Raw genomic sequence first — 25,305 nt, 5'->3', positions numbered from 1 at the left:
TTATAGACCACTTACCTAGCCCTGTAACATAACTATAGATCAGTCAAATGGTACCTCAGTCTTTTTGTCTGGATGTTCACCAGGGGCAAAAACTGAGTTTTATTCATATGTAAATGAGGTGACAGGTTCCCTTTAAATAATCAGAAAACACCTGAAAATAGTCCCTGTTACCAGTGCTCTGTATAAAATATATAAGCAAATCTCATTATCAGTATCCAAAGTACATAAGTGCAGTCCTTTCACAGTGTTCCGTGATCAATTACATAGTGTACCGTGAACATACATAATACAGTGTAATTACTCATTATAAGGTGCAAGTGTACCCTGTTACATATCAGCTGATTGTGAGTTTTTTAAGTTACACTATGTAACAGGGTACACTTGCACCTTATAATGAGTAATTACACTGTATTATGTATGTTCACGGTACACTATGTAATTGATCACGGAACACTGTGAAAGGACTGCACTTATGTACTTTGGATACTGATAATGAGATTTTCTTATATATTTTAAATGTTGATATCATGAATTTTGTTCACTTTTATATTTGATTGATTTGATTACATCTTTGATTGATACACCTATATATTGTGTGATTGTAACACATGTGCACATAGCCTGAGAAAGACCGCAACAAGCGGTTGAAACGTCGCTGCTACATGACACTGGGTGAATATACTGCATGTGTTCCTTTTGAAATTTATGGTGTGCTGCTGGCTTTTTTTCGTCTTACTGAATTGGACCGTGGTGCTGGTCCTCTACCGGCCTGACTTGCACCCGAACAAGAGAGTGTGCTGCATCTTCGTTTTCCAAGATAGATAGATAGACAGATAATGAGATAGATAGGAGATAGGAGATAGATAATAGATAATAGATAGATAGATAGATATGAGATCACATTATATTTAGACAACTGTGTTCCAGGCAGCAAATAGTTAAAACAGCTACAGGGGGGGGGGGGGGGGGTGCAGAGGACAGGTCCTGTATATTCTCTGCAGGCTGCCCCCTCCCCTCCTGCGCCTATCAGGTTATGTCTGCCAACAAGCAGCCCTTGTCATTTACAGAGGGGCAGCACATATGTCCGGTCACTAGAGGGCGACATTCTGACCTCACCACCACCGTCACAGTGCAGGGCCTCCGGTGAGGGGGCGGGGCCAGGTCCTCCTGACGGCTGTGGAGCCCGAGACCAGCGCTCCTTGCTGTGCTGTCCTCAGCTCTCTTCCACATCTGTCTGGGCAGCTCAGCAGGGGGCCCCATTTAGGGATGGGGGCCCTGGGCAATTGCCCCGTTTGCGCCCCCCTAACACCGGCCCTGATTACACCACTGACCTCTGTGGAGATCTGCAGAACATTGCTCTATCCTCTCTACCTCCTGACAGATACATTGTGATGTATTCTGGGGATTATTACACCTGTGGCCCCTCCAACAGAGAGCTAATCGTCCATATTGGACCTCTGATACATTCTGAGCTGTGTGTATTGGACCACTGATAATCCGGAAGTTCCTCCAGTCACAATTCCACATTCCGGATAATTCCTTATAAGAGCAGAACCAGTGGGATGTTTCAGGGATTAGTGCACGCCGCGCTCAGCCTGATCGCAGACTCCCCAGAGACCTGTCCAAAAATATCTCATTCTGAAATATCTTTGTTTTCTTACTTTTCAGCGTCCAGCTCCCAGGACATCGCTCTAACCTCACTCTCAGGCCCTTCAGATGGTGGCCTCAAATAACGGACTGACCGCGTCATAAATGTGAACTGTACAAGTACATCCCGCAGGATACCACGGGATAGGGGATAAGTATCTGATATTTGGGGGCCTGACTGGGGACCACCACAGATCACCAGGACAGGGTCCTTTGAGTGAATTTAGGGATGGTCTTGCGCCCTGTTCACTCTTTATCGGTGAATGAAGGAATACCCCTTGAAATCCTGTGCACTGCGGCTCCCACAGGCGTCAATGGTGAAAACTTGGGGTTTATTTCTGAATATTTTTATGCCCGTTTTATTTAGTGTTATACTGTTGCACAACCCCCTTTTTGCAACTTTTTGAATGCCCATGCGACAATATTTTGCTACATGGGGGTTTTTGCACCGTGTTAAACAAATAGCAGTGTCAAGGGAGTCCTGGCCCCGGGAAATGTACCAAAAAGAAAAAGGCGTAAAAGACAGGTGTAAAACTACGCCAGCAAAGACTACCTAAGGGCTCAAGCACAAGACCATTGGATGTTTTGCAGTATGTAAAGTTGTGGATCCGCAAAACACGGATACTGGCCATGTGCATTCCGTATTTTGGAAAACGGAACAGCCGGCCCCTAATAGAACAGTACTATCCTTGTCCGTAATGCGGACAATAATAGGACATGTTCTATTTTTTTTAGCTGAATGGACTTATAGAAACAGAATGCACATGGATAAATTTCCGGTTTTTTTTTTTTTCAGTCCCATTGAAGTGAATGGTTCCGCATACGGGCCGCTTAAAAAAATCAGAACGGATATGGAAAAAAATATGTCCGTGTGCATGAGCCCTTATTTATAAATTAGCCGCATCTTCCGGCATCAACAACGATGCAAAATGAACTAAAAGGACCACCAAAAAATGACAGTCTAAGGGTACTTTCACACTTGTGTTAAACTTTTCCGGTATTGAGTTCCGTCCTAGGGGCTCAATACCGGAAAAAAACTGATCAGTTTTATCTTAAGGCATTCTGAATGGAGAGCAATCCGTTCAGGATGTCTTCAGTTCAGTCACTGTACGGTTTTTGGACGGAGAAAATACCGCAGCATGCTGCGGATTTTCCTCCGTCCAAAATTCCGGAACACTTGCCGGCATGCCGGATCCGGCATTATTTTCCATTAAAATGCATTAATGCCCAAGTGTTCCGGAAAAACGGATCCGGTTTTGCGGTCTGCGCATGCGCCGACCTTTAAAAATGTGAAAAAGATAAATACCGGATCCGTTTTTCTGGATGACAACTGGAGAGTCGGATCCGGTATTGCAATGGATTTGTAAGACAGATCCGCATCCGGATCTGTCTACAAATGGTATCCGTTTGCATACAGATTGCCGGATCCGGCAGGCAGTTCAGGCGACGGAACTGCCTGCCGGATACTCACAACGCAAGTGTGAAAGTAGCCTTAGTAATTGACCCCCATGGATTAAGGCACATTTCTGGTCAAGTTGGCCTACCTGCGCACAATGAATGTATTTTCGGTGAATTTTTCATGCGGATTTGCCCCAGATTTTATTCTTTGCATTGCAAAGGATAAAATCCACAATGAAAAGCTGCACAAAGAACTGACACATTACAGATTAAAAAATCCGCGCCGCCGGTCCATTTACACGCTGAGCATTTCTGCTCGTGTAATCAAGAGACGTACAATCTCGTCTACTTATCTGATACTGTATTACATTGCAGATTTGCGGCACACAAAAAAATACACGTAACATGCATCGTGTGCAGGTAGGTTCATACGTGGCGGATACGCCACAAATTTGCTGCCGTACATTTGCCGCACCAAAAGCAAATCCATGAAATGCCATCCACATGCTACATATCCGGTGCGGATTTGAAATCTGCAGCATGTCAATTTAGACCATGGATTTTACCCTTTGCAATGGAGGGGGTTTAGGTGGGGTGTGCAGGCTGTGTATGGAGACTTATTGGCAATGCTCCATGGGAAAACAACATGCAAAGAGGCATCTCCGAAGGAAGAGAACCATCTCGCTAGCGCCATCTTGTGGAAGTGGCTCCCTATGAGTCAAAATCAGATTTTCCAACAAGCCTTTGGATTTGACAAGGGAAAATAGCCAAGCCAGATATCCATCTGTAGACAGCTGTTTCGGGGGGGGGCTTTCGCCTCGTCGGTACAGAGTAGGATTCTGGCTGGCTGAGTGTGATGCCTTGGAAGTGGTTTAGGCAGGGTGCTAAATCTCCTTAAAGGGGTATTCCCATCTTCAGTTTTCATACTTACCTTCGTCCAGCGCGACGTTCACTTCCTGGATTCGGCTGGGCTTGATTGACGTCTTCTCCTGGCCGGGCCACGCTTGCGCAGAAGACTGAAGTTTTTCTCCCAGCCGGGCCACGCAATGTCCTGAACGCGCACACCGCCGCGCATGCGCCATGGTGACTTATTCCTGGCGTGTATAGTAGTCATCATGGCGCATGCAGGCAGTGTGTGCGTTCAGGACATTGCGCGGCCCGGCCGGGAGAGAATCTTCAAGCTTCTGCGCAAGCGCGGCCCGGCGGGATTCGACAGGAGAGGTGGCCGTAAACCAGGGGAGACGAAAGACAACAATCAAGTAAGAGGGGACTTATTTTCTCAAAAAGGGTAGGAATTGGGTAATAAAATGTATTTAGAAAAATGATCACTGTCAAATCATTAACAGATTTGACAGTGATCATTAAGATGGGAATACCCCTTTAAAGGGGTTGTATCATCTCATACGCTAGAATATGGCTCCAATGTCTGACAGGTGCGGGTCCCAGTTCCCTGACATGGCGGCACCACGGTCGTGATGCCTTAGTGTATTATCGGCTGAACTTGCCACTCTCCGCGGGACTGGCCGACAGAGGAGCGAGCAAACTGAGTCAATTTTTTTTTCCGTCTGACCCTTTGTTTTTGCCTCTGTCTTTCTCCATGTTGACAACCAGCATGCACGTGTATGAGGTTGTCGGGAAGAATAGCTATCGGTCAGACGAGGTCTATGGGCACCCCACGCGCTGGTAATGGTTTTGTGCACAGTGAGGCCAGACTAGATCTTTTCACATGGAGCCCCTGATTTTGGAGGAAGCGGGTTAAGGGGTGAACATTTTAAGGAGGCCAGAGATGCAGAACTGCAATGTATCTGTATGTGAATAGGGTTGATATCACTCTATACGTGTCCAGCATGCAGGGACAGGACAGCTCCGAGCTCTTTACTTACTTTGATGGTCGCGCCGGAGCAGTTGGTTCTGCAAAAAGAAAAAAAAAGTGAATCCTACAATTTATTTACGACAGGAAATCTCCACCATCTACTCCCCATCATCATGAACCTGCCCTGGGATTAGCTTTCTATCGGACAGATGATGACATCATGAGTGACATCACAGCTCAGTATTATAGCAGAGTACAGGGAGGGGCCCCCGCACTGCTGAGCGGAGGTCATTATGTCACACACAGCAGCAGGGGCTCCGTTCGTCACTGTTATCAATGCCACCATTGTCTATATAGGACGGCTCTGGTCACTCCCAGAGGGTCACATGACCATGAGATCATTGATTTCCTTCTCAATAGTAATATACAGTAATATTTCCTGGCATAATATAAGGCCGGTCCTGTATCGGAGGCCGCGCTGCCTGGTGAACGGTCTGGCAGGATTTCACTGCAGGAGGAGTGGGTTTATCTCCCCATTCTGCAAAGAGTTTCTGCCCATAGACCGACAAGTAAAAAGCACATAAACCGATAATCAATGCGCACCTCTCCTTGTACAATTCCTTTAATCTGGCATTTAGTGGCCAGATTATCAGATGGTTAGAGATTATTCACATCTCCTGGTTTTACTGGATTTCCTCATTGCTCCTTTCTGATCCTCATATGTCAAATTCCCCCTGACATGGCAGTTCTTTATTTCTCTTCACATGGCTTTGGAAGGGGGGAGGGGGGCTTTACTTTCTTCCACATGGATGTAGGGGACATTACTTTCCTCTACGTGGCTCCAGATGGTATTTAGTTTCCTCTAGACGGCTCTGGGGGGTTGCTACTTTCTTCCACATCGATGTAGGGGACCATTACTATCCTCTACATGGCTCTGAGGGTACTTTACTATATTCTCCCTGGCTCCGGGGTCCTTTACTATCCTCTACATGGCTCCGGGGTCCTTTACTATCTTCTACATTGCTCCAGGGTCCTTTACTATCCTCTACATGTCTCCGGGGTCCTTTACTATCCTCTACATGTCTCCGGGGTCCTTTACTATCCTCTACATGGCTCCGGGGTCCTTTATTATCCTCTACATGGCTCCAGGGTCCTTTACTATCCTCTACATGGCTCTGAAGGTCCTTTACTATCCTCTACATGTCTCCGAGGTCCTTTACTATCCTCTACATGGCTCTGAGGGTACTTTACTATATTCTCCCTGGCTCCGGGGTCCTTTACTATCCTCTACATGGCTCCGGGGTCCTTTACTATCTTCTACATTGCTCCAGGGTCCTTTACTATCCTCTACATGTCTCCGGGGTCCTTTACTATCCTCTACATGTCTCCGGGGTCCTTTACTATCCTCTACATGGCTCCGGGGTCCTTTATTATCCTCTACATGGCTCCAGGGTCCTTTACTATCCTCTACATGGCTCTGAAGGTCCTTTACTATCCTCTACATGTCTCCGAGGTCCTTTACTATCCTCTACATGGCTCCGGGGTCCTTTACTATCCTCTACATGGCTCGGGGGTCCTTTACTATCCTCTACATGGCTCCGGGGTCCTTTACTATCCTCTACATGGCTCCGGGGTCCTTTAATATCCTCTACATGGCTCTGAAGGTCCTTTACTATTCTCTACATGGCTCCGGGGTCCTTTAATATCCTCTACATGGCTCTGAAGGTCCTTTACTATCCTCTACATGGCTCCGGGGTCCTTTACTATCCTCTACATGGCTCCGGGGTCCTTTACTATCCTCTACATGGCTCCGAGGTCCTTTACTATCCTCTGAGGGTACTTTACTATATTGCAAAGTTACCAATACGGTAGAGGAAGCTCACCAGTTACCCTGGGGCCGAGCCCACTGACCACCCCCCAGAATTGCTGTAACCAAGATAATAGTAATAATAAGACCCTCAGAGCCATGCAGAGGATAGTAAAGGACCCCGGAGCCATGTAGAGGATAGTAAAGGACCCCGGAGCCATGCAGAGGATAGTAAAGGACCCCGGAGCCATGCAGAGGATAGTAAAGGACCCCGGAGCCATGTAGAGGATAGTAAAGTAGTAATAATAATGGCTGGCTCACAGTAATTTGCACACAATTCCACCATTTATTATATACCACAATACATTAAAAACTATCTCTACATTTATATTATCTAAAAAACACAATTCATATCGTCTATTTCATGATCAAGGTCCCTTTGAATGCGGAGCTCACGCATGTATCAAAAAATAAAAAATAGAAATAAAAACACGGTTTCCTTATTTGTTTCTTCCCTCTGGACGTGCGGTTAGTAATATTATCTGCTATACTGCTTTAATGTGCAGCGCCGGTTCTCAATGAGCTCATTCCTTATGCACATATATTAGCAGCATATTATTATTGATCCCCGATGGGTTTCCACAGCATTCGCTGTATATGTTCCTCGCGCTCTTGTTACAGTCTACGCTGCTTTACTTCCAACCAGCCTCGGATCGTGATGGCTTGTATCACTCCTTGCTGGGCGTCTTCCCACGCATGCGTGTTGGACTTGCCGGGACGCCAAGCAATTAGCTGAAGTTGCGCTATGCCAAAATTCTTTATGAATGACAATCCACACTGTCCGTTCAGAAACCGCCACCAGACGCGTTTCGGAACTAGTAGTTCCTTCCTCAGTGGTGAAAAGGCAATGAATGGCCGCCGGAACCTAACAGCCGAGTTATAAACCATTCTGGGTGAATTTCAAATTCCGGACCGGATCATGATGGGAACAACCTGGTTCATAGGTGTCAATACATATTATACCTTTAACTACCGCATTCGTTTATATTAATAATATTAGTAGATGTTATCCTATCTTTTATACCATAAATGCCAGGTGTCAATGCACACTATTTGACTACCACGAATATTCATAGGTGTCAATACACATTATACAATAGACTACTGCATTATATATTTGTGTCAATACACCTTATACAATATTGATAGATGTTACTCTATCTTTTGTATAACCATTGATACCGCATGGTTCATAGATGTCAATACACATTGTGCGTTTAATTACCGCATTAAATGACATTGATAATATTAGTAGACGTAATCCTAATTACATCTACTAATACAGTCCTGATCAAAAGTTTAAGACCACTGGAAAAATCATATTTTACATTGTTGGATCTTAACAAGGTTCCAAGTAGAGCTTCAACATGCAACAAGAAGAAATGGGAGTGAGACAAAACATTTTTTGAGTATTCAATTTAATGAAAACAACGATTAAACTGAAACAGACTGTTTTTCAACTGATCAGAAGTTTAGGACCACATGTCTTTAAAAGGCCAAATCTGTGCAAAGATGTGGATTCATTGTCATTTTCTGTCAGGTAGTCACACGTTGTGATGGCAAAGGCAAAAAAACTCTCCCTTTTTGAACGTGGTCGGGTTGTTGAACTGCATAAGCAGGGTCTCTCACAGCCGCCATCGCTGCTGAGGTGGGACGCAGTAAGACAGTCATTTGGAATTTCTTAAATGATCCTGAGGGTTATGGAACAAAAAAGTCAAGTGGAAAAATGTCATCAGCACTGAGCCGGAGGATCCAATTGGCTGTCCGTCAAGACACTGGACGATCCTCGACCCAAATTAAGGCCCTTACTGGTGCTGACTGCAGCCCCGTAACATTCAGACGGCATCTGAAACTGAAGGGCTTCAAAAACAAAAAACATCTTCAAAGACCTCGTCTCCTTGAACACCACAGAACTGCTCGTTTGGACTTTGCAAGAGAGCAGCAAACATGGGACATTCAAAGGTGGAAGAAAGTTTTATTGTCTGATGAGAAAAAATGTAACCTTGATGGTCCTGATGGTTTCCAACGTTACTGGCAGGACAAGCAGATCCCACCTGAGATGTTTTCTACGCGCCACAGTGGAGGGGACGCCATAATGATCTGGGGGGCTATTTCCTTCAGTGGAACAATGGAGCTTCAGGAAGTGCAGGGGCGTCAAACGGCCGCTGGCTATGTCCAGATGTTGCAGAGAGCATTCCTCACGACTGAGGGCCCTCGTCTGTGTGGTAACGACTGGGTTTTCAACAGGACAAGACTACAGTACACAAGGCCCGCAGGACAAGGGACTTCTTCCAGGAGAATAACATCACTCTTTTGGCCCATCCTGCGTGTTCCCCTGATCTAAATCCAATTGGGAACCTTTGGGGATGGATGGCAAGGGAAGTTTACAAACATGGACAACAGCTCCAGACAGTAGATGGCCTTCGTGCGGCCGTTTTCACCACTTGGAGAAATGTTCCCACTCACCTCATGGAAACGCTTGCATCAAGCATGCCGAAACAATAACGGCGGAGCTACTCATTACTGAGTTCATGTTTGGAAGTTGGATTTCTGTTTTGTGGGGGTTTAGTTTTTTTTTGGAGGTGTGGTCCTAAACTTCTGATCAGTTGAAAAACAGCCTGTTTCAGTTTAATCGTTGTTTTCATTAAATTGAATGCTCAAAAAATGTTTTGTCTCACTCCCATTTCTTCTTGTTGCATGTTGAAGCTCTACTGGGAACCTTGTTAAGATCCAGCCATGATACATAGGATTTTCTGCCATTTTTCAAGTGGTCTTAAACTTCATGATCAGGACTGTATTATCAATGTCATTTAATGCGGCAATTAAACGCACAATGTGTATTGACATCTATGAACCATGCGGTATCAATGGTTATACAAAAGATAGAGTAACATATATCAATATTGTATAAGGTGTATTGACACAAATATATAATGCAGTAGTCTATTGTATAATGTGTATTGACACCTATGAATATTCGTGGTAGTCAAACATCTACTAATATTATTAATATAAACGAATGCGATAGTTAAAGGTATAATATGTATTGACACCTATGAACCAGGTTGTTCCCATCATGATCCGGTCCGGAATTTGAAATTGACCCGGAATGGTTTATAACTCGGCTGTTAGGTTCCGGCGGCCATTCATTGCCTTTTCACCACTGAGGAAGGAACTACTAGTTCCCGAAACGCGTCTGGTGGCGGTTTCTGAACGGACAGTGTGGATTGTCATTCATAAAGAATTTTGGCATAGCGCAACTTCAGCTAATTGCTTGGCGTCCCGGCAAGTCCAACACGCATGCGTAGGAAGACGCCCAGCAAGGAGTGATACAAGCCATCACGATCCGAGGCGGGTTGGAGGTAAAGCAGCGTAGACTGTAACAAGAGCGTGAGGAACATATACAGCGAATGCTGTGGAAACCAATCGTGGATCAATAATAATATGCTGCTAATATATGTGCATAAGGAATGAGCTCATTGAGAACCGGCGCTGCACATTCAAGCAGTATAACAGATAATATTACTAACCGCACGTCCAGAGGGAAGAAACAAATAAGGAAACCGTGTTTTTATTTCTATTTTTTATTTTTTGATACATGCGTGAGCTCCGCATTCAAAGGGACCTCGATCATGAAATAGACGATATGAATTGTGTTTTTTAGATAATATAAATGTAGAGATAGTTTTTAATGTATTGTGGTATATAATAAATGGTGGAATTGTGTGCAAATTACTGTGAACCAGCCATTATTATTACTACTTTACTATCCTCTACATGGCTCTGAAGGTCCTTTACTATCCTCTACATGGCTCCGGGGTCCTTTACTATCCTCTACATGGCTCCGGGGTCCTTTACTATCCTCTACATGGCTCCGGGGTCCTTTACTATCCTCTACATGGCTCTGAGGGTACTTTACTATACTCTGCATGGCTTTGTATGGGTTTGGGGGTCTTTACTATCCTCTGTATGGCCGTGGGGATCCTTTACCCTTTTCTCCATGGCTCTGAGGGTCTTTACTGTCCTCTAAATGGCTCTAGGGGTCCTTTACCATCCTCTAAATGGCTCTGCAGGTCCTTTACCATCCTCTGCATGGCTCTGAGGGTCTTTACTATACTCTGGATGGGTCTGGGGGTCTTTACTATCCTCTACATGGCCCTGGGGGTCTTTGCTATCCTCTGAATGCTCTGGGGGTTCTTTGCTATCCTCAGAATGGCTCTGGGGGTCTTTGCTATCCTCTGGATGGCTCTGGGGGTCTTTGCTATCCTCTGGATGGCTCTGAGGGTCTTTACTATACTCTTTTTGGCCCTGGGGGTCTTTATTATCCTCTGCATGGCTCTGGGAGTCCTTTACTATCCTCTTGATGGCTCTGGGGGTCCTTCACTATCCTCTATGTGGCTCTGGGGGTCTTTACTACGCTTAACATGGCTTTGAAGGCCCTTTACTATCCTCTGCATGACTCTGTATGACTGTTGGGTGTAGTACATGCAGATCTACACTTATAGATGTTTTGGTGCCAGTCTGGAGCCCGCTGGATTGTGCCCGCTCAGATGACACTCAGTAAATGACACATGCTGCAGTAATGTTTCATGCACCCAGTTAACGTCACATTACAATTACAGTGACACTACCTGCATCACTGCTGTGAGGGAGGATGAGAGTGGTAGTTACCTGTGCTGGGAGTGGCGTTCTCCTGAGAAGGACCAGTATCAGAGAGACTAGTAAATAACGAATGCCGGGAATTTAACCCTTTGCAAGAGTCAGGGTCCTCACATTCCCCATCACTGTCAAAATCAAAGAACTCCCCCTCATCATCAGCATCTTCCTCCTTGGGGCTGCTGCCAGTACTCTCCAAGGGGACATTATCTGACAAAACAGTAGGTTATATACATGTTACATTACTGATCACATACCTGTAATAATATCTATGTAGTTATTACACATCACACACTGGGGGCCACAGTTATTACACATCACACACTGGGGGCCACAGTTATTACACATCACACACTGGGGGGGTCACAGTTATTACACATCACACACTGGGGGGCCACAGTTATTACTCATCACACACTGGGGGCCACAGTTATTACACATCACACACTGGGGGGCCACAGTTATTACACATCACACACTGGGGGGGCCACAGTTATTACACACTGGGGGCCACAGTTATTACACATCACACACTGGGGGGTCACAATTATTACACATCACACACTGGGGGGTCACAGTTATTACACATCACACACTGGGGGCCACAGTTATTACACATCACACACTGGGGGCCACAGTTATTACACATCACACACTGGGGGTTCACAGTTATTACACATCACACACTAGGGGGGCCACAGTTATTACACACTGGGGGCCACAGTTATTACACATCACACACTGGGGGGTCACAGTTATTACACATCACACACTGGGGGCCACAGTTATTACACATCACACACTGGAGGGGCCACAGTTATCACACACTGGGGGCCACAGTTATTACACATCACACACTGGAGGGGTCACAGTTATTACACATCACACACTGGGGGCCACAGTTATTACACATCACACACTGGAGGGGCCACAGTTATTACACATCACACACTGGGGGCCACAGTTATTACACATTACACACTGGGGGCCACAGTTATTACACATCACACACTGGGGGGTCACAGTTATTACACATCACACACTGGGGGGTCACAGTTATTACACATCACACACTGGGGGGGCCACAGTTATTACACATCACACACTGGGGGCCACAGTTATTACACATCACACACTGGGGGCCACAGTTATTACACATCACACACTGGGGGGGTCACAGTTATTACACATCACACACTGGGGGGCCACAGTTATTACTCATCACACACTGGGGGCCACAGTTATTACACATCACACACTGGGGGGGTCACAGTTATTACACATCACACACTGGGGGGCCACAGTTATTACTCATCACACACTGGGGGCCACAGTTATTACACATCACACACTGTGGGGGCCACAGTTATTACACATCACACACTGGGGGGTCACAGTTATTACACATCACACACTGGGGGGGCCACAGTTATTACACACTGGGGGCCACAGTTATTACACATCACACACTGGGGGGTTACAATTATTACACATCACACACTGGGGGGTCACAGTTATTACACATCACACACTGGGGGCCACAGTTATTACACATCACACACTGGGGGCCACAGTTATTACACATCACACACTGGGGGTTCACAGTTATTACACATCACACACTGGGGGGGCCACAGTTATTACACACTGGGGGCCACAGTTATTACACATCACACACTGGAGGGGTCACAGTTATTACACATCACACACTGGGGGCCACAGTTATTACACATCACACACTGGAGGGGCCACAGTTATTACACACTGGGGGCCACAGTTATTACACATCACACACTGGGGGGGTCACAGTTATTACACATCACACACTGGGGGCCACAGTTATTACACATCACACACTGGAGGGGCCACAGTTATTACACATCACACACTGGGGGCCACAGTTATTACACATTACACACTGGGGGCCACAGTTATTACACATTACACACTGGGGGCCACAGTTATTACACATCACACACTGGGGGGTCACAGTTATTACACATCACACACTGGGGGGTCACAGTTATTACACATCACACACTGGGGGGCCACAGTTATTACACATCACACACTGGGGGCCACAGTTATTACACATCACACACTGGGGGCCACAGTTATTACACATCACACACTGGGGGGGTCACAGTTATTACACATCACACACTAGGGGGCCACAGTTATTACACATCACACACTTGGGGGGCCACAGTTATTACACATCACACACTGCGGGGTCACAGTTATTACACATCACACACTGGGGGGTCACAGTTATTACACATCACACACTGGGGGGGCCACAGTTATTACACATCACACACTGGGGGGTCACAGTTATTACACATCACACACTGGGGGGGCCACAGTTATTACACATCACACACTGGGGGGGGCCACAGTTATTACACATCACACACTGGGGGGGTCACAGTTATTACACATCACACACTGGGGGGGCCACAGTTATTACACATCACACACTGGGGGTCACAGTTATTACACATCACACACAGGGGGGTTACAGTTATTACACATCACACACTGGGGGGTCACAGTTATTACACATCACACACTGGGGGGGCCACAGTTATTACACATCACACTCTGGGGGCCACAGTTATTACACATCACACACTGGGGGTTCACAGATATTACACATCACACACTGGGGGTTCACAGATATTACACATCACACACTGGGGTTCACAGATATTACACGTCACACACTGGGGGGGGCACAGTTATTACACATCACACACTGGGGGCCACAGTTATTACACATCACACACTGGGGGGGTCACAATTATTACACATCACACACTGGAGGTTCACAGTTATTACACATCACACACTGGGGGGCCACAGTTATTACACATCACACACTGGGGGGGCCACAGTTATTACACATCACACACTGGGGGCCACAGTTATTACACATCACACACTGGGGGCCACAGTTATTACACATCACACACTGGGGGGGCCACAGTTATTACACATCACACACTGGGGGCCACAGTTATTACACATCACACACTGGGGGTTCACAGATATTACACATCACACACTGGGGGTTCACAATTATTACACGTCACACACTGGGGGCCACAGTTAGTACACATCACACACTGGGGGCCACAGTTATTACACATCACACACTGGGGTTCACAGTTATTACACATCACACACTGGGGGGGCCACAGTTATTACACATCACACACTGGGGGCCACAGTTATTACACATCATACACTGGGGTTCACAGTTATTACACATCACACACTGGGGGCCACAGTTATTACACATCACACACTGGGGGCCACAGTTATTACACATCACACATTGGGGGGTTCACAATTATTACACATCACACACTGGGGGTTCACAGATATTAGACATCACACACTGGGGGTTCACAATTATTGCACGTCACACACGGGGGGCCACAGTTATTACACGTCACACACTGGGGGGGCCACAGTTATTACACATCACACACTGGGGGCCACAGTTATTACACATCACACACTGGGGGGGTCACAATTATTACACATCACACACTGGAGGTTCACAGTTATTACACATCACACACTGGGGGGCCACAGTTATTACACATCACACACTGGGGGCCACAGTTATTACACATCACACACTGGGGGTTCACAATTATTACACATCACACACTGGGGGTTCACAGTTATTACACATCACACACTGGGGGGGGGGCACAGTTATTACACATCACACTGGGGGGGCCACAGTTATTACACATCACACACTGGGGGCCCAGTTATTACACATCACACACTGGGGGCCACAGTTATTACACATCACACACTGGGGGTTCACAGTTATTACACATCACACACTGGGGGTTCACAGATATTACACATCACACACTGGGGGTTCACAATTATTACACATCACACACTGGAGGTTCACAGTTATTACACGTCACACACTGGGGGGGCCACAGTTATTACACATCACACTGGGGGGGCCACAGTTATTACACATCACACACTGGGGGCCCAGTTATTACACATCACACACTGGGGGCCACAGTTATTACACATCACACACTGGGGGTTCACAATTATTACACATCACAAACTGGAGGTTCACAGTTATTACACATCACACACTGGGGGCCACAGTTATTACACATCACACACTGGGGGTTCACAATTATTACACATCACACACTGGAGGTTCACAGTTATTACACGTCACACACTGGGGGTTCACAGATATTACACATCACACACTGGGGGCCACAGTTATTACACATCACACACTGGGGGCCACAATAATTACACATCACACACTGGGGGGGTCACAATTATTACACATCATACACTGGAGGTTCACAGTTATTACACATCACACACTGGGGGCCACAGTTATTACACATCACACACTGGGGGTTCACAATTATTACACATCACACACTGGGGGTTCACAGTTATTACACATCACACACTGGGGGGGCCACAGTTATTACACATCACACTGGGGGGGCCACAGTTATTACACATCACACACTGGGGGCCCAGTTATTACACATCACACACTGGGGGTTCACAGTTATTACACATCACACACAGGGGTCACAGTTATTACACATCACACACTGGGGGCCACAGTTATTACACATCACACACTGGGGGTTCAGGAGGTCACACCCCTGGGGGTTGCAGGTAGCTGTGCTTGATGTTAGGGAGCAGCACACAGGGTATTAATGCCGGGGAGGGGAGGGGGAATGCGCAGGTACTGTACCTAATGACTGGAAGTGAAATCGGCTCTCTGCAGAATCCATTTTTCCTGTGCTTGGACCTGAAATACAGGGACAGACTAAGCACTTGCCCCCTGACTCACATAGCCTGACCTCCCAGATGTCCACACCCCAGGTACCTGCCCCGTAACCAAATTACAGCACACAACCGTTCATGAAACAATAATAATCACCAATATAACATCCACAAAGTACACACCTCACCCTGCACAGCGGCACTACCTACCCGTCCGCCCCCTTCCTGTGCACCAACCGTCTGTCACCTTGTAACCAGAGCCATCCCGTCATTCTCAGTATCTGAATATAAGGACAATGTACATCGAATTCCTCAACCTGCTCTTATTCTGTATATATGGACACTGCACAGTACCACTTCTTCTGTCCTGTATACTGGGTGTAATCCTCAGTATCTGCTCTTATCCTGTATATATATACACTGCACAGTACCACTTCTTCTGTCCTGTATACTGGGTGTAATCCTCAGTATCTGCTCTTATCCTGTATATATATGTACACTGCACAGTACCACCTCTGTATACTGGGTGTAATCCTCAGTATCTGCTCTTATTCTGTATATACGGACACTGCACAGTACCACTTCTCCTGTCCTGTATACTGGGTGTAATCCTCAGTATCTGCTCTTATTCTGTATATATATATACACTGCACAGTACCACTTCTCCCGTCCTGTATACTGGGTGTAATCCTCAGTATCTGCTCTTATTCTGTATATATGGACACTGCACAGTACCACTTCTCCTGTCCTGTATACTGGGTGTAATCCTCAGTATCTGCTCTTATTCTGTATATATGGACACTGCACAGTACCACTTCTTATGTCCTGTATACTGGGTGTAATCCTCAGTGTGCAGGAGCCAGTGGACGGGTGTGGTCGTGTGTGCAGGAGTCAGTGGACGGGTGTGGTCGTGTTTGGAGGAGCTCCTGCTGATTGTCCAGCCGCTTCCAGGGATTTTTCCATCTATCCCAGCCCAGGCCCTGCCTCTCTCCCCAGGGAGGTGGTGGGGTCCTGGGCAATGAAGCGACTGAAGACCCAGGATCCTACTTCCCGGGGTAGGCCGGCGGGAGGTAGGGGAGGTGAGCTACCGGCCTCAGTTCCATCTCTCGCCTCGGGGGTCAGAAGATCCAGCAGGAGTCGTGGTGCAGCGGCCCCTGCAGCCCCCGGAGGTGAAGCCGTGTCCATCGCCGGCAGTTCCAGGAGGGCGGACAGTAGCCCTCCAAGAGGTACGCGGAGTGCTCCTGGGGATGGGACGGTTCCGGTTGAGGCTGACTGGGGCAACATGAAGCCCCGGGAACTAATCGCCGTTTACAGCTCCCGGATCACGGCCTATCTCCGGGAGTACGAGGAAGCGAATAGGACCCTCAAGAAGGTGAGGGAGAACCTGAAGCTTGAGAGGGGGAAGGTGGACAAAGCGGAAAGAAAAAACAGGCCAGAAATATCAAGAAAAATAAAAATCTTAAAAGAAGTCATTAAAGAGCTGCAGGAAAGAATGGGGGCCATTCTGGAAAACAGTGGTCCCTTCAAGGAAAAGCTCATGAACGATCAAAGGTTTAATGAAATGGCTGGAAACCTAAAGCAGCAGGAAGATGACTCCTCTAGTGAGGAGGAAGAGTCGGACATGGGGGGGCAGCCTGCGGAAACTGGCATCACCGCAGAGCAGGTATGCCTGCCCCCCACTAGTTCTGACGAGGATGGTGAGTACAGTGAGAACAGCGGAGTTGGGGGGCAGCTTATGGCCGAAATACGCCACCTGGAGTCCCCCAAAATTAGTGAGGACATTTGCTTTGGTGACGAATTGCTTGAAGATGAGCCAATAGGAAAAAAGAGAAAGGCAAAGACATTAAAGCCAGAGGTGAGGTATATCTATGTGACCCACCCTGCGTGCCCTGGGCCAGCTGCAAAGCCAGCTCAGGGCACGAACCCCACCATCCTCCCTGGCCCGGTCTCTGCTGTGGGATCGGTGCGTCTCCTCTGCCCCGGTCTGCTCCGCTTCAGTCCCTTCCGCTGGTATTGTCGTGGCGGCGGGGAGTGGAGGCGCAGTGGGAGTGGTCAGGGGTGGAGGGGGTGGGGCTTCGGATGTCCAGAAAAGAGCTCAGAGCAGTGTGTGTGTAGGCAGAGAGGGAGGGGGCGGTCCTGATGCGAGTGTGGTGCGCACCGCCCCTCCCTCCTGCACTGTCCGTCAAGTGGATAAGGCCGGCGTGGCTGGGACCAGTGGTTCTACAGCCCGCCGGCCCGAAAAAATCAGGAAAGACTGAAAAATCAGAAAAGACTGTTAAAAATGTGTCCAGCAAGGAGATGCTGGACAAAACAAATAATGTGACCTCGGTCCCCTCTGGCCCAGCAGTGTGTGTGGGGGGAGGGGAGAGTGTGGTAGTGGCCACTGAAGAAGTGGTCACTTGTGTAAATACAGTTTTTGTTAGTGGTGTTGGTGTTGCCCTGGGCCCTGATGGAGGGGTGAATGTTGGAGGTCGGCCGCCCACTGTACAAGTGGCCGGTGCGCCTCATGTAGCCCCTTCAGAGGGGTCTGGAGTGGCACCTGCTGTAGATAGGTCTGGGGGGGGTGGGGGTGGGCCCGGTCCGGCTGCCCCTCCTGCGTCGGTTACGCCTGGCAGAAGTTATGCTGGTGTGGTTGCCGGCGCAGGGGGGGAGGGGCGGTCCCCATTGTCCTCCCCATTACCAATGTCTGGTGACGGTAACTTGCAGCGGCAACTTCTAGAGGCTCTTAGGAGAGGGGAGAATTCCATTACAGTAGGGGGGCAGCAGGTGGATCTATCCTTCTGGATAGACAGGCATGGCCTGCGTGCCTTCCGAGAGCAAGGCGGGGGCGAGACCACCTGGTCCTCACCCACAACCGGCCCCGGGTCAACCAGGCGGAATGTTGTCTGTCTGAAGTGGAGAGGCAATGAAGCGTGCCCTACCAGAAAGAGGGTGGCAGAGCTTCTCTTTCGGATGGGCATCAGGGCATGTGACATCTTTGCCCTGATACATCCGTATGGCACCCGGAAGTTTGATGTCAGTTTTGCCCGGCCAGAGGGTCTTGAACTTTTCTGGTCTGGGTATGAACTGGCAAAAGACCAGCCGGACTGGCAGGGGTTTTTTGTGCAAGCGATAACCCGCCAGAATGAGGTCAAGAAGGTGACCGTTCTCACCCGTAACGAGTCACTTTCTTGTGTTGACATCTTGACCTGGTTGAGCAGGTACGGGGACGTCCAGGGTCTTCCTAGCAAGAACCTGGATGAGTTTGGCATCTGGTCGGGTGCCTGGACGTTTCAGATTAAGTTGAAACATTCAGGGGGGTCGGTTTCCCACATACCATCATCTGCTTTCCTTGGTCGGGATAGGATCATGGTGTTCTACAGGGGGCAGCCTAAGCTGTGTTACAAGTGCGGCAGCCCTTCGCACTTCAGCGCCAGCTGCCAAGTGCAGAGGTGCGCGTTGTGCGGGGGTGAAGGCCATCTAGCTGCATCTTGTGGGCAGATTAGATGCAACCTGTGTGGTGAGCTAGGGCACCCGTTCAGTCGTTGCCCTCGCTCTGTCGCCAACGTGGCTCGTGCACGCGCGGAGGCGAGCCGGGAGGCCCCCACCGCCGAGGCGAGTGCTGGCGAAGGCGACAGGACAGTGGGGTCGATGAAGAGAAAAGACGGCCCGTCCCAGCAGAGACGGAGGGAGAGGCGTCAGATGGAGAGGGGGCAGGTGGAACCCCGTCCTGGGGTGATGCCTGTGCCCTCCCAAGAGAATGCCTCTCCTAGAGCTGAGACCCTGGGGGATATCGAGGGGAATGAGGAACTCAGGAGACTAGACCGTTCCGAGGTGACTCTGTCCTCTTGCTACGAGAGTGCAACAGAGGGGAGTGAGACAGAGTCTAAAAGAATAAGAAGGAAACGTCTGACCAAAAAAAGATCTAGAGTGCCTGTGGAAGGCAAAGCCAGCTCCCCCCTGGACCTCTCTAATCCTGACTCTCTTCCCCTGGATCTTTCCAACCGGTACCTCACCTTGGATGAGATCTCCGCCTCCTCTTCTTCCGGGGAGGAGGTTCAAGGTGGGGAGCCGGAGGGGCAAGAGAAGGAGCCTCTGGAAGGGCCCGCGCCTCCCTCCGGTGAGGATGCAAGGTCCTCAGGAGGTGGGGCGGGTCCAGACACTGGGAATGGGAATGACAAGGGTGGTGCGAAGGGGGAGGCGGTGGTGACTAATGAGATGGACACCACTGTCTCTCTCAAAAGAGATCGTGCCACCTTAGGGGGTAGCCCCAAGAGGGGTAAGAAGAAGAACAAGAAGGGGAAGGGAAGGAAGAAGGCCGTCTAACTTAATCACTCTGTATGGCGGCACTCACTCAGTTGACGCTGGCGACCATTAATGTCGCCAGTATTAAATCGGATGCGGCTAGGTTTGCAGCCTTTGATTTTCTCAGCCGGGTTGAAGCTGACATTTTATTTTTGCAAGAGACCAGGCTGCCAGATTTGGCGGCTGTGTATAAAGCAAAAAAGGAGTGGAGGTGTGGTCCATCATATTGGTTTCTTGCGGCTGAGCCGTATAGCGGAGTGGCGGTTCTTTTTACCGCACCAGTAGAAAGCCGACGAGTGATTGAGTTAGAAATGGGGAGGTGTTTGATTTTAGATGTCCTCATGAAGGGTCAAGAGCTTCGCCTGATAAACATCTATGGTCCCCAAACCAGGTGGGATCGGAAGCGTCTCTTTATGAGGATCAAACCTTTCCTTTTTACGAGTCGGCAGGTGGTCTTTGGCGGGGACTTTAATACAGTCACAAGGTCCCAAGACCGGGGAGGCGCCAGAAACCGGCTGGCTTATGATAGTGTATCCCTGAATAGCATAGCTAGCGAGGCTCGCCTGGTGGATGTCCACATTAGGCACACCCCAGGCCACGGTGGTTTCACTTATTATAGAGGTAGTCAGATTAGGTCTAGAATAGACAGGTTTTATTTAAAGGAGGAGACTACTTTTTCACCTTTAGAGGTGGAATTCTCCGATCACTGTCTAATTATGTTCTCTTTGAATGTTGCAGAATCCCCCCAAATGGGAAGAGGCTATTGGAAGCTAAATTCGGCCCTCCTGGAGGAAGCAGAGGTGAGACAATCCTTTAAGGACTTCCTTCAGAGTCAGGTAGAGTTGCTGGATCTTTGTGACACTAAGTCTGAGTGGTGGGAGATATTCAAAGATCGGGTGGCAAAATTCTTCCGCCAGCTCTCGAGCCTCAGGTCCCTGGACAGGTACCGCTCGTATCAGGGTCTGAGGAGGAAACTCGAACAACTGGTCTCGACTGGAGGTAGCCGAGAGGATATCTCCAGGGTGAAATCTTTGCTTAAGAGGTGCCAGTACGATAGGCACACATCTTTGGTTTTTGAGAGGGATTTCGGGAAGTACCGCTCGCCCGACCCTTACAGAAACTGTAAGATGTCAGTGAAAAGTAAGTTGGTGACGGGACTGGTCGATGGTACGGGATCTCTGGATAGGTCCAGATCAGGGATCTTGGAAATCGTCAAGTCCTTCTACTCGTGCCTCTTGAGGAAGAAGGATCTGAATCGGGACAGGATTTCGGCTTTCCTGGCTGAAACCATCCCTGAGTCAAGAGTAGACCTCTCTCTTGGCGTTTTGATAGAAGAAATCAGAGAAGAGGAAGTCAGCCTGGCGATCGAAGGGCTTGCCCTAAAGAAGTCGCCAGGCCCGGATGGCTTAACATCCGAGTTTTATAAGACCTTTAAGGACTCCTTGGTTCCCCTCTTGACTAAGGTATTCAATGAGTGCCTTTCCTCAGGTACTCTGCCGAAGTCAATGAGGAGGTCAGCTCTGATCCTTATATCAAAGGGTAAAGATCCGAGCCGTATTGAGAATTGGCGTCCCATAGCGCTTCTCAATACGGACAGAAAGATCCTGGCCAAGATACTGTTTAAACGGTTGGTGCAGTTTGCGCCCCGGCTCCTTTCGGAGACCCAACATTGCTCAGTTCCAGGCCGAAGCACGTTTAGTGCTGTGCTCGGTGTCCGAGAGGCAGTGGAGCAGAGTAGGGCGGGTAACTGGAAGGGGTACATGCTGGCTTTAGATCAGGCAAAGGCTTTTGATCGGGTTAACCACGAGTACCTCTGGGCAGTCCTTCTGAAATATGGCCTGCCGGGAGGGTTTGTCGATTGGTTAAAGATCTTGTATGCAGGGGCAGAGAGTTTCCCGCTGGTGAACGGTTGGTCTGGCAGCCCTTTTGAGGTCGGGTCTGGAGTCCGCCAGGGTTGTCCATTGAGCCCGCTCTTATACGTGTTTGCGATTGATCCTTTTATTAGGAGGATTGATCGGGGACCGTTAGCGGGAGTCAGGATGAGTCTGGAGGAGCCAGAAGCCACTCTGAGGGTGGTGGCGTATGCCGATGACGTCACTGTTTTCGTGTCCTCGGGAGGGGAGGCGGAATACGTGATGTCGGAGGTAGAACGCTACTCGGAAGTCTCCGGGTCCATGATTAACCGGGATAAGTGTGAGAGTCTCTGGCTGGGAGGGGGTGATCCATCTTTCGGTCTCCCGGACACCCTCCCAGAGCCCCAGTCGTCAGCCAAAGTCCTAGGCGTTCAATTCGGCCATGGGGATTATCCCACCCAAAATTGGGACAGCAGGCTCACGATCGCCGCTCAGAAGGTTGACCAGTGGAAGGGTTGGTCTTTGACCCTCAGGGAAAGGGTGAACCTGATCAAGACTTACCTTCTCCCTTTGCTTATCTATTTGGCCAGTGTATGTGTCTTGCCAGAACCTCTCTGGACTCGGGTTTACAGTCTGTTCTTTCAACTGTTATGGGGGAATAGGCTGAACCTAGTCAAGAGAGAGGTGACATACCGTACGAGGAGATTAGGGGGGTTGGGTATGGTCAACCCAGTGGTGTTCCTTGTGAACACCTTTGTTAAGATCAACCTGGCAAACCTCTGCAAAGAGAGGGCTCCTCCGTGGGTAGTCTCTTGCAGGGGTTGGTTTCGGCCTTTCTTCCAGGAGTGGGAGACAGGAGGGCAAGTGAAGGATTTGCGTACACCTCACGGATATCTTCCGGCTTATGTCACCCCGATTCTGAAGGTGATCCGCCAGTGGGGTTTGGGAGTGAGGGAAATCAAGACCCAGTCAAGGAGATCCCTTGACGAGAGGGTCTTGTTGACCCACTTCTGGAAGCCCCTGGCCCTTAAGGATTGCCCAAGCCGGGATCTAGACAAGGGGTTACAGTTGTTAAATTCGGCAAGGATCCCCTTGAAGTTTTGGGACTTGGCTTGGCGCTGCTTTCACGGGAAGCTGTATGTAAGGGACAACTTGAAGTACAGGAACTCTGATGAAAGGGGTTGTCCCCGGGAGGAGTGTGGCGACATACTGGAAAGTATGGAGCACTTCCTGCTTCAGTGTCCCTTTAATACAGAGGTATACAAACGGGTGGGTGCATCCATTGGCTGGCCTAGGCTAGCCAACCTCTCCTATGCGGAATGGGCTTATGGAGCATTCAAAGGTTTGGGAAGAAGGGACCCATGCACAGCTTTTATAGTTAGCATAGTGATCAGGTACTTCACATGGAACGCACGGTGTTTAGTTTCAACCCAGCAGAAAGTCCTCCCTGTGGAAGAGGTGTGTAGGAACATTCTAGGTGACCTGGCGAAGGTTCAGTCTCTTGAGTGCGAGAAGGTGGGTACGGATGGGGTCTCTTACCTCTGGAGAGGCTTCACCTTTGATGTGCCTTAGCCTCAGTAGCACTTTTCCTGGTGTTGGGCTGAGGCTTTCACATTAGGTTTTTGTTTTGTATTTAAGATGAGTTTTTGAAGAAAGGTTTGCAAATGACTGAACTTGGGCCTTCGGGTGGATTTTAATATTGGTTTGTATAGATTGATATGGTTGTTATAAGATGTATATATTGTATGATAGGGTAAGTGGGGTGTAGTTAGGTTGGGTGGGATGGGGTGGGGGGGTTCATATTTTTGTGTGGGGAGACCTGCATCCAGCCCTGGACTATGCGGACATAGGAGGACATGAGGCGAGGGGCTGGGTGTGGGTGGTGGTGGAAGGGCTGGCCTCATGGAGGGACAAGAGGCGGAGGTTGGCCCTGGGTGAAGGTGATGGGATAGATAGATTGGTAGGGATAGTATAGGTTTTCTCATAAATGTGTGTGTGTGTGTGTGTGTGTGTATTAAAAAAAAAAAAAAAAAAGGTTATTTGATATTTCTATTATGATTATTTAATTTGTGTTGATTATTTTTTGTAATAAGTTGTCATTTATTTTCAGTTATAAACTATTTGTATATAGTCAGGGTTCAGCTGGATCGGATGTTTAGGCTAGGTTTCTTTTTCTCTTTTCGTTTTCTCTATTTAGTAGGTATGAATGAGATAGTATGCATGTAGCTGGGCCAGTAGGGTAAGTGTATATACTTTATACCTTGATTTATATATTGTTTGGAAATTTTATGGCAAAGTTTTTGTATTTTTGTATAAAATTAAAAAGAGTTCCTCAGTATCTGATCTTATTCTGTATATATATACACTGCACAGTACCACTTCTCCTGTCCTGTATACTGGGTGTAATCCTCAGTATCTGCTCTTATTCTGTATATATGGACTCTGCACAGTACCACTTCTCCTGTACTGTATACTGGGTATAATGCGCTGTCAGATGTAATGGAGCCTGAGCGATACCTCTGCTATGGAGGAGATACTGCTGCTCTTGGGGTCACTACAGGGGGATTGGTCAGTCCTGGGGTGAGTCCTGCTGTGGACTATGACAGCTTTCTGTCTCCCCAAATCCTATATCTACATGAGGGGAGATAGAGAGAGAGATATGCAAATATAGAGTCACTCCAGAGTCATTGCTCCCTCTCCTGCAATACAGCAGACACACATAGGGGGCGCCAAAATCCCTCTAACGCTTTTAAGTACAGCGCCTGATAGGGGGCTCATTATTAAAGTCACTTTGCATGGCAAGGATTATGCTGGACAGCAGAGCTAATACTCAAGATGACTGAAGGTAGGGGGGCAGCAAGTCGACAGTCTTTTTACTAATGCCAAATGGTTGCTGGAGGGTTGAGAGGCTTCATAATATCAAACGACTGGGGGTTCTTCCTCCGCCGGTCATATTATGCAGGGATACCCCAATCATA

General features: G+C 48.2%; 1 protein-coding gene across 5 annotated transcripts in view; it reads right to left on the bottom strand.

The window, feature by feature from the left end:
- Positions 1–25,305, bottom strand: part of ARHGEF10L (Rho guanine nucleotide exchange factor 10 like) — a 103,937-nt gene that overhangs the window by 53,684 nt on the left and 24,948 nt on the right. For 4 of the 5 annotated variants that reach the window (XM_040423028.1, XM_040423045.1, XM_040423074.1 and 1 more), the window contains exons 2-4: positions 16,159–16,215; positions 11,397–11,591; positions 4,929–4,956 (exon numbers count right to left, since the gene is read on the bottom strand). In XM_040423028.1, the coding sequence (XP_040278962.1) occupies positions 4,929–4,956; positions 11,397–11,591; positions 16,159–16,198 (263 nt within the window). In that variant the 5' untranslated portion in view covers positions 16,199–16,215. The remainder of the gene's footprint in view (positions 1–4,928; positions 4,957–11,396; positions 11,592–16,158; positions 16,216–25,305) is intronic. The other variant, XM_040423065.1, reaches the window with a different exon arrangement.

This window comes from Bufo bufo, chromosome 1, assembly GCF_905171765.1.
Source record: "Bufo bufo chromosome 1, aBufBuf1.1, whole genome shotgun sequence".
NCBI lineage: Eukaryota > Metazoa > Chordata > Amphibia > Anura > Bufonidae > Bufo > Bufo bufo.
This window is presented reverse-complemented; position numbering and strand designations above follow the sequence as displayed.